The sequence below is a fragment of the Arachis ipaensis genome, chromosome B04 (genome assembly GCF_000816755.2).
Source record: "Arachis ipaensis cultivar K30076 chromosome B04, Araip1.1, whole genome shotgun sequence".
Lineage (NCBI taxonomy): Eukaryota > Viridiplantae > Streptophyta > Magnoliopsida > Fabales > Fabaceae > Arachis > Arachis ipaensis.
The window spans coordinates 29752634-29764043 of NC_029788.2; the positions used below are offsets into that span (position 1 = coordinate 29752634).

Sequence of the window (11410 nt, forward strand, 5' to 3'; positions counted from 1 at the left end):
AATTCCACCGAACACGAACTTCGATAGGAACTTGTAGGTGGTTACGAACTCAGAGGTTATTCGAGGTAAGAAGTTAAAATTATAGAAGTTCAAAACTACCTCAAGAAGTGTTTAGTACTCGAGGGTTTAAACTAAGAGGAACACGCTAGGCCCTAGGGTGTGAAACAAAACTGTGGGTAGAAGTTTAACTAGTAGTACTAAGGTTAACCCACCAAATCGGAACCTTAAGAGTTTCTTCGGAGGTTTGTTGAAGGATCTGGGTATGTTAAATCGAGGGAGGAGCTCCCCATAAGTCCAACTTAAGGACAATAAACAAAAGTGCTAGGTGGGAGACACCCCACTATGGTAAACTCTTTTCATTTTTCTCTTTTGTAAATATTGGTAGAATAGGTTTGATTTCATGTTTTGTTTTGTTTTTTGAGTTTATTTGGTAGTATAATATGTTAAATAAGGTTTTAAGGTGTTTGGGTAGCTGTTTGGAGGTTTGGAATGCTTGGTTTGGTGCAAGAACTTGGAAAAACTTTGAAAAACAGAGCACCAACCCGCGCGTGCGCGCACCTGGCGCGTACGCGCGCCTCAAGCATTTTCGACCATCCACGCGGATGCGCCATGTACGCGGACGCGTGGATGCAAAAATCTCACCCCTCCATACATTGACCCGAGAGTTGTACCTATACTGCGCCAGCACCATGCCTGAGGCACAAAACCACCCGCGCGTGCGCGCACCTGGCGCTATGCGCCCTTGAAGCTAATTACGCAAAGCACGCGCACGCACGCTGTGTGCATGCGCGCCGATAGCGTCACCTACCCTCCTGGTACATGTTCCAGAGAGTTGGGCCAATTTTGTGCCTAGTTCATGCCCGCGACTGATGCGCAGGCGCACTTCACGCGTCCGCGCAGATCGCCACCTCCATCAGGCACGCGCCTGCGCACTGTGCGCATCCGCGTCACACCAAAAAAAAAGGAAAATTTTTTTTTCTTTTCTTCCATTTTCTTTTATTGCATTTGCCTATTTTCATTTATTGCATTTTAATTTTGTTTTTATAGCTTGTTCTTATTTTCTTTTCTAAGTTCTTATATTTTAATAATGGTGTTGGATTCTTATATTCAATTGTTAAGAATTTCTTGGTTAATCTTGGTGCTTTGTGACTTGTTTGGCATTAATTGTAATATTTGCTCTACACACAAGATTAGTGCTTTAGTCCTTCCTAACTCATGATCCCTTGTTTTTGTACCCTATTATCATTGAGTTAGGATGGGACCAAATTCTCTCATGCTTATCACTAGTCTTGTTTGTGTCAATAGTTGATTAAGCTTGATGCAACATACTCTTCATGTCATATACTCATGCTTTGCCTTTTCTCTTGCATCAAGTATTAATTGATATGCCTGTTGCCTATATTGCTCTCTCATTTACATGCGTAGCTAACATGTAGTGAGAACCTTACTCTTATTTGGTATTAGCCCCCGTCTATGTTCTAATTGCTTTCATGTCTTTGTTGTAGGCTTAATTTTCTTTCTTTTTCTCTCCTTTGAGGTTAGCCACCAAGAAGAAAAGAAATGAGAAAGCTTCTAAATGGGGCAACGAACAAGTTCATCTGCACAACCTTTTGAAGGAGCTCATCAATTGTAGCAACCCATCCACCTTGCTCTTCTTTGCATGCACCGAGGACGGTGCAAATTTCTAAGTGTGGGGAGGTCATCCGACCGATCTCCATGGGTAACATTTTCTTTTTTTCAACACCAATTCTGGATTTCCTTTGCTAGTTAGTTGTTATATTGCATAATAGGTTGCATGTTAGTTAGAATTTGTACATATTTCACCATTTCTTTTTATGTTAGGACTACTTGGTTGGGGTGATGATTTTTTTTCCAAGAAAAATTATTTTTAGGGCACCCTACCAATTTGAAAAAAAAAAATTTTTTTGACAAACTTGCTTGAAGAATTTATTTTGGAACATGATTTTTGAGCTAAGAACACAAGCATGTGAGTTTTGAGCCTAATTATGTGGTTACATCTTATAACCACTTATTTTTATTCTTGTGTGCATAATTCTCTTTCTATGATTGTAATCTTTGATTTGTTTGATTCTTTATGTCCATTGTTTCATGTATGCATGCATTTGTATGATTGAGGCCATTATTTCATTTAGCTCACTTATCCAAATAGCCTACCTTTCATCAACCATTGTTAGCCACTTTTGAGCCTATTTAATCTCTTTTGTTCTTAATTTTAGCACATCACTATCCCTAAGTGAAAAACAATAAATGTCCTTAATTTGGATCTTTGATTAGCTTAGGCTAGTGAGGGTGTGTATTATTTGGGTATGGAAAACTTGGGACATTGGTTGAGGTTAAAGTGTAATTTTTATTTTTGTTGAAAATATTGGGAATTGGATACATATTCACGCACTATATGTAAAACCATATGCATTGATACGTTTGTATATACTTTAGAAAAAAAAAGAAAATGAGAAAAAAAACATATATATATATATATACACAAAAGAAAAAAAGAAAAAAAGAAAAAAAGAGAAAAAGAAAAAAAAAAAGGGGACAAAAATGCCCCAAAGTGAAGTTCAAAAAAAAAAAATCAATGCATATGGAATGTGAATTAAAGAGAATGCATGAGTATGTGAAAAAGTGGGAATCATGGGTAGCTAGGTTGTGTATTAGAATTGTATAGGTTGTTATATGTGTTAGGTGGGAGCTGAGGCTAATCAAAGATACAAATTTCAAGCTCACTTGACCATATACATCCCTACCTTTACCCTAGCCCCATTACAACCTATGAATAAGTCCTCATGATGGATGTATGCATGCATTGAATAATTGTTGATTGTTAGATGAAAAATAAATTTTGGAAAGCATGAGTAGAAGATAATTGAGTGAATCGACCCTATACACTTGAGCGACTAGAGCGGATACATTTCCGGTGAGGGTTCGATGCTCAATTCCTTGTTCCCGGCTTTTATGAGCTCTCTTCTTGCAAGTCTATCTGAACTTTATTTTGATATTTGAATTGGTAGGATTCATGAGTTATCATACTACTTAGCCCTACTTGATATATATTCTTGGAGATTGATTTGATTTTGACCAAGTAGGTAGAATCATTTTGCATTTAGTTGCATTCATATAGATAGGTGCATATAGTTTATTTGCATTGAATAAATGTTCATATCCCTTTTCTTGTCCTTCTTTATTCTTAGCATGAGGACATACTTGGTTTAAGTGTGGAGAGATTTGATAAACCCCGATTTTGTGGTTTATCTTGTGCTTATTTTGGGGGATTTTATCACCTTTTCCCTCATTTATTCAATAAAATAGCATGGTTTTGCAATTCTCCCTTGAATTGTGCTTAAATGTGAAAATATGCTTTTTAGGCCTTAAAATAGCTAAATTTAACTCACTTTAATTCTATTCGATGCCTTGATATGTTTGTTGAGTGATTTCAGGTTCATAAGGCAAGTATTGGATGGAAGAAGTGAGGAGAAAAGCATGCAAAGTGGGAGAACTCATGAAGAAATGAAGGAACCGTAAAGTTGTCAAGCTTGACCTCCTGGCACTCAATCGACCATAACTTGAGCTACAGAGGTCCAAATGAGGCGGTTTTAGTTGCGTTGGAAAGCTAACATCCGGGCCTTCGAAATGATATAAATTTTGCCATATGTTGCTTCGCGCTCAGGGGCGCGCACGCGCCATGTACGCGTGCGCGCCGATTCTGCCCGTGGGTCCACTTTAATGAAATCGCCCCCAGTGATTTGTAGCTCATTTTGGGCCCAATCCAACTCATTTCTGATGCTATTGAACACAATGATTGAAGGGAGAATGAAAAAAAAAGTAGTCATAGTTTAGTTTTTATCATGTTTTAGGGTAGAATTCCAGAGAGAGAGGCTCTCTCCTCTCTCTAGATTTTAGGGTTGACTAGGATAGAAAGCCTATGATCTCAACACTTGCCATGAATGTCTCTCTTTATTACTTGCTTTCTTTATTTTCTTGCTTGATTTACTCTTCTTGTCATTTAAATTCTTGCCATTTATTTTCTGCGAAAATATAAAACCAACCCCCTTAACCCCTTTATAGCCAATAATTGAGCACTTCATTGCAATTCCTTGTGAGATAACCCGGAGTCTAAATACTTCGGTTAATTCTTATTTGGGGTTTGTACATGTGACAAAACCATATTTTAATTTGATGCGAGAGTTGTTTGTTGGTTTGGAGCTATGCTTACAACGAAATTCTTATTTCTACAAGAGAAAATCTAGACCGACAACAATTTTTGCTTATCAAGGACATCGCTCTGCCTGCAATTTAAGCCACATCATATTGCAGCAGGTGCCATTTTCCTTGCTACCAAGTTCCTGAAAGTGAAGCTTCCATCAGATGGGGAGAAGGTTTGGTGGCAAGAGTTTGATGTCACCCCACATCAACTAGAGGGTTGGTGCCATCCCCTCAATCACTTGCATATTCAGATAGTTAACCCGATTGGACAGCCTTTGTTCCCATGGCTAAATGCTATGATAATTTCTGTCATTGCCATGTGTATGGATGGTTATCTTTTACCGATCATGTTAGGCATTTTCTTCAAGAGAACAAACCCAATTTTGCTCATGGGTAGTTTGTTGTTATAGATAGAATATCCTTCTATGTTGTAATAGCTGGATGCTTCTGCTTAGCCTTCTGAGTCTGTGTTTATGTTGTCTTGCAGAAGTTAGCAATCAAATATTGGAACTCTATGAGCAGAATAGAATATCACCATCTCAAGAAAGTGAAGTAGAAGCAAGTGGTGGAGGGGCAACGAGATCTGCTACAAAAGCTCCTGGTTCGAATGAGGAGCAGGCCTCAAAACATACATCCTCACATCCAGCTCCGTATCACTCATCTGCAGAAAATCATGTGGTAGCACCTATGGGAACAGAAAACCAAAGCAATGATGGGAGTGCAGAAATGGGCAGTGAGATTACTGACCACAAGGCTGACCTGGAAATAAGAGAGTCCCGGAACTCTGAACAGTTTCCTCTGAAAGATAACAAGAGAGAAGTAAAAAATAGATCTAAATTTGGGACTGAACGCATAGTTTCAGGAGACCAGGATAGAATTGTTGGGACAAAGGAGGCTTCAGAAGTAGGAAGGAAGGATGATCTGGGTTCGCATAAGTATAGCAGTGTTGGTCAAAATATGGAGCTTCGTGAAGGTCCTGTTGGTCACTCACCCAAAGAAGAAATGAAGATGATTGACACAGACAAAGGTGAAGGCTGCACTGGAAAAAAAGAGGAAGGAGCGAGGGGAAATGACCTTAAAGAAAGATGTCATGGATGAGGATGATCTCATTGAGAGGGAGCTCAAAGATGGTGTTTAATTAGCAGTTGAGGACGAGAGAAACAAGCGCGAGAGAAGACGGAACTGGTCTAAACTGGACGAGGCAGATCACCGTGACCATGAGGAAATCGGAGATGATAAACGCACAAGCATGAAGGGACAATTACAGAAAGACATGGATGCAGACAATGCAGAAGAGAGGGAGATGTTAGATGATGCTTCATCCCTGTCTAACAATCGCAAGAGAAAGATGGGAAGCCCTCCTCTGGATAGGCAACCGGAGATGAAAAAGCGGGGTACTTCCGGTCTCTCTGAGGATGGAAATGTGAAAGGTAGAGTTGGCTATGACTATGAGGAATGATGAGGAAAAATCCTTGCTAAGGTGAATGTTCTACTGTCCTTGATTTGGTTTCTGTGATTTGCCTTAGAAAGTTGCAAATGAATGAATTTGGAGGATGCTATGCTCTTGTATGCGTTGCACATTTCTTATTTAAGGATCGGAATGCCTCAATTTTTGTAGTGACATTGAAAGCTTACCGATTTAATATGTATTTCTACCTGAGTTCCCTTCCTTAAAAAAAAGGAAAAACTATCAAAAGTACCCATGAAGTTTACGAACGCTGACAAAAGTACTCATAAACTAAGGAAATTAACGCTGTATCCATGAAAGATGGGTTCCGTATGACAAAAGTATCCAAATCTTAATTTTTTGTTGATTTTTTAATAAAATTCATAAACTACCCTGCACTCAACCTCAACTCACTTTTTCAACCTTTCATAACTCAATTTACACCAACTCTTGCTATGGAGTCCAAAACTACTCCTACAACAAACCAGACCGAAATCAATGGTAGTGGTGGTGGTGGTAGAGAATCGGACCTCAACCGATTCACTCATAAGTTTATAATTCATACCCAAATCAAATTAATCAAACACCAAAAAATACTCAAAACATAAAAATTTTCAAATCCATTCATCCAATTTCAATTCACTTTAGCAAAACTAGAAATAGAAAAAACCATCAACCATAAAAATCAACAAATCCATTCATTAAATTTGAAATTTATTTCAGCAAAAATCAGAAGTAGAAGTAGCCATCAACTGGATCTTCTGTAAATCAATCTCAGCCTTCATAAAAAATAGAAGCAGATTTAAAAAAAAATAGAACAATATTATTTTAGTAGTAACTAAATCAATTTCTGAAAAGAAGAAAAATAAAATAAAAATGTTTTAAAAAAAAAAGAAATACCTTTTTCTTCGCCAGCCGATTGTAACATCGTCAATGGCAGAACCTCCATCTACAGTGCCGCCTCCCTTTCTTTTCTGTTTTTTCTTTACCGAACCCGCTTTCTGCATGCAAGAGTACCACGACTCCTCTCTCTTCTCAAGTGTGCGACGACGGTGTTCTCCTCGGCTGGGTCAGACACGCCACGACGACGTTCTCCTCGGCTGCAATAGGCGCGCCCCGGCAGCATTCTCCTCAGGTTGGGTTACATGTGTGCGATGAAGGTGTTGTAGTCACCTTAATAGTGAGAGGGAGAAGCAGTAAGAGGGGAAGAGATTGGCGGTAATGGAGTAGGTGGGTGGTGGACGGCAATGAGGAGGTAGGAGGAGAGTTTCTGTCACTATGTGAGGGTTTTTGAGGGATAAGTGAGGAGAGAAGAAGAGAAGAGAGGGAGTGACGGTAGAATGGGGTTAGGGTGGGGTAGTTTAGAAATTTTATTAAAAAATCAACAAAAAGTTAAGATTTAGATATTTTTGTCATACGGAACCCATCTTTCATAGGTACAGCGTTAATTTCCTTAGTTTATGGGTACTTTTGTCAATGTTTGTAAACTTCATGGTACTTTTGGTAGTTTTTCAAAAAAAGAAGAAAAAAAAAAATCAATGATTGAGAGCTGTAATTGGCAAAGCAAGAATTTCAAGTATCTGTTAGATCTATCTACCTCGGCTACTTAAGAAAAGTAACACGTCAGTTTCAACCCATAGAGACTTGGGTTGAGAATCCACCGAATGTTACCATTTCACTTAACTATATAAATGCAATAGATATATAAGTGAATTTAAACACTTCATTTCGTCCAAACACCAAAATGATATTGGTCTACCATTTTGTTATCTCTTGTATTTTTTGTCAATACAATTTCATTGATTAGAAATGCAGGCCTAGCCAGATACATGATACGTATATTGATTTGTACATAATGCAAAGTTAAAGAGCATGAAGTAAGGATACTCCATGCAACCCTACCAGCGCCGAAGAGATGTGTTAGTTTTCATTCTCCCATTCATGAGTCTGCCATTAACATCTCGTCCACTTTTCTATTATCCTACCATCGACATTTCCATCACGAAACTAAAGATATAATATCTTAAATTTGAGAATATAAGTTTTACTATTGGCGCAGTCTCCACCCTCGTTAACATGTTTTTACTGAATATATTTTGTGCTATTATTTGGAACATATGGTTGGACAGAAGAATTTTTTAGAATAAAGGTAGAAGTGTTGAGGAGATAATCAATATGTGCTTTATGAATTATAGGGAGTGGATTGATGTAGACCCCTTTTGTTGTTGATGGCTATGCCAGAGATGACAATGGATTATTTTCTCTTATTTAGTCTTGTTTTATTGTTATATCTAGTCAAATATCTATATGCTCCACTTGTAGTGTTAAACTTTTCTTTCAAAAAAAATATGGAGTTTTGATTTTATATTACGCTAAAATTGCGAAAATATTTTTAAAAATAGAGTTTATTCATTGTACTTTATTTTGTTTTTTTTTGGGTGTTTATGTTATATTCCATACATTATTAAATTTTAATTTGATAATTTTTTTTATCATCAAGGGCTTATTATTTAGTTACTGTAATTTAATTAAGATTTATTTTTCATCACTAAATAATGTTATGTGTATTACGGTTATTCCCATTAAATAATATTTGTAGTAGCATTTTTTTAGTTTGTACTTAAATTAGTTATTCAATAAAAATTTGTCCGATAACTCATAAAAATATATACAATGTTATCTATATTTTTAATTTGAGGATTTTTAGTTTAGTTACCTATTGACTTATAATATTTAATATAGTATTTTGATATTTTTAAAAAAATTAGAACACATTTTTCCATGACCAAATTTTACTATCTATTAAATTTTTAATTGGGTAAAGATTCTATAATAAAAAGGATCTATATAATTTATACAATACATTAATAAATACATGAGATAAAATAAGATATATTTTTGTACTATTTTACAATAGTTGTTATTTTGTGTTTAAGGTAGATCTTTTCTAATTTTACTATTTAATTTTAAAAGATATATGTTGTTACCAAAATTTTATTACAAAGTTATTGTTATTATTAGTCTTACGAATGTATTGCCTATTTAAAATTTATAGTATTTGTTAATTATTTGTTTTATTTTTTTATTATAGACTTCATAATTTTGTTTAACATTAGGCATTTTATATAATAATGCACAATATCAAACTTCTTAATTTATTCAATACAAAAAATATTTTAAATGAGTATTATGCGATGAAGATAAAATATTAAAAATATAAGTAGAGTAAGTGAGTACTAACTTCATATTTGCATTTTTGTTATCGAAAGTGTTATCGAAAGTGAATCGATATTTAAATTGAGTACGTATTAATAGTTTTTTTATTGAAAGTGAATCAACTTTAAATTCTGTTGTGGTTGAAAGTGAATCAGTTTTAAATCTGTCGTGGGTTAAAGCTAGTTTTTGAAAAAAATAAAATAAAATAAAAAGAATTGATGATGTTTTTAAATTTTAAGTCCTGTCATATGATAAAGCCAATTTTTAATAAAAAGAAAATAGGGATAAAATAAGAAGAAAAAATTGGATACCACAATTATTATACATTGGTATAGATAATATTTTTTAGTAATTATTCATTAATAAATGTTGCATTAACGATTCTGTTTATTATATTTCAATGTGTTTATTTCAATTAGACTCAATAAATTACCAAAATTCAAACTTATTATCTTGAACTTCTTCCTTGATCATGTGATTAGAATCGTTTAACAGAAGATCTTCAGACCAAAAAATCTTTAAAGTAAAAGAAAAATACAATAAAACATATTAGAAAACCTAAAAAAATAAAATAATTTTAAAATAGAATATATATATATAAGAAAAATAATAAATTAAAACTTACTTGGTCTATGACATAGAAAAATAAAGAGAACGAAATAATCATGAAAGTTGAAATAACAAAAAATATATAACACAGTTCTTATCTTAACACATTTAAATGTTATATGTCGATCTAATAATTAATAAAAAATAATATTATCCAATGTAAAATAGATTAAAAATAAGAAAGAGATTAACAAAATCAATTAACAAAGTTCTTATCTTAAAAAAGAGTACTTGTCCTTTGAATTTTTTTTAAAAATTAAAAATTAGTACTCATAACGTCTATTATTACTCAAAAGGTACCTGTATTTGGCAATGGAATTGGCATAGAAATCGTATCAACTTCCTTGTCAAATTCTCTCACGATGATTTGCAGGTGTCCCTTTCTTAGTAAATACATGTCAGAATCAAAAGATAGCAGCAAGATGCAGAAAAAAGGATCGACAACAGTGAGAAATATTTGTAAGTGGAGCAGTTATTTATTTTCCTCACGATTGCACTCACTCATATTTTGTCTTCGTTGTCTGGCATAGTCTTGCCAAGTTCGTCGACCACTTCCACGTGAATCTTCCATTGGTATGTTGTCAACTATAATTAATCAAAAAAACATATAAAAACAGCCATACACTTTTATTTAATGACAAAAAATAAATTACAGTAGATTTTACATTATATTTAGGCGAAGTGAGAAGAATGCAGGAGAAGACAGAGGAGAAATGAAGGAAATTTTTTCTATTATGGAGAGATATGGAGTAACCAGTGAAGTGAGAGAGATTAAGAGAAAAAATTAGGAATAATACAATTGACGCAGTAATTGATGTGAGAGGAAGTAACTGATGCAGTAGTGGGGAATTAAGTAGTAGAATTCTGTAACTGATGGGTGATGTGAGAGAAATTAACGTGGAGAAGTTATATTGAGGTGAACGTGGATGGAAATGAAGTAGTAGTAACTGGAAGTAGATTACTAAAAAGGATAAAAATGGAAAGAAAAATTGGACACCAAACCTCATGTTTTGGCATTATATATTGTTATAGACTCATGTTTTGGCATTATATATTGTTATAGACTTATTTGGACCATTATAGTGTCGATTTCTATATTTTTCAAAAGGTAGAATATAGATACCTGTGTTTAACAATGAAGTTGGCGTATGAATTGTATCAACTCCATCATTTGCATAACCAAAATATAGCAAAACACAGAAAAAAGAATCGACAACAGCCAGACGACATATTTGTAAGTGGAGCAGTTATTTAATTTCCTCACGATTGCAGCAGTTATTTAATTCTTTTGTGGGTTGATGACTTTTTTTAATTAAGAAACAAAAATGTATTATTACTATTTTGTCCATAAATTTGATTTGTAGAGTGAATTATTTGAGGGTAAATGATGTCTATAAAAATTGGACACCAAACTCTGGTATTGACTTTATATATTGGTATAGATATATATTGGTATAGATATTGGTATAGATGTATCTCTAGAGGTTTAAAACAATTCCATTTACTTGAATTTTTCTATTTTATTTTGAGGTTTAAAAACATTGAAATTTATCATATATGATCAAAATTAAGACATTATTAATTTATTGCATATTATAATTTTTTTTAATTAATTCAATTATTTTGTGAATTTTTTTATTATGTACTATTGTTTATTATTCACATGAATAAAAAAATATAAATTGAGTTTGATTTAAAATTTAATATATTGAAGAATTTTTTTTGTTAAAAATACTTTAGATATAGATAAAATATTAAATATTTCTTATGCATTGTACGGTACATACACTACTATATAACTAATATATCTACTCAATACATAAAAAATATCTATTTTTTGTATTTATGTCTGAAATATTTTTTTAAAATAAATTATTTATGAATATATTTAACTTATATAAAAAAAATCTCATATAT

The 11410-nt window shown here is 33.8% G+C and overlaps 1 protein-coding gene across 1 annotated transcript in view; it reads left to right on the forward strand.

Annotated features, from left to right (window-relative positions):
- Nucleotides 1-11410, forward strand: part of LOC110271478 (cyclin-T1-5-like) — a 20589-nt gene that overhangs the window by 4635 nt on the left and 4544 nt on the right. The window contains exons 5-6 of the mRNA XM_021122411.1: nucleotides 4292-4437; nucleotides 4709-5248. Of these exons, the coding sequence (XP_020978070.1) occupies nucleotides 4292-4437; nucleotides 4709-5248 (686 nt within the window). The remainder of the gene's footprint in view (nucleotides 1-4291; nucleotides 4438-4708; nucleotides 5249-11410) is intronic.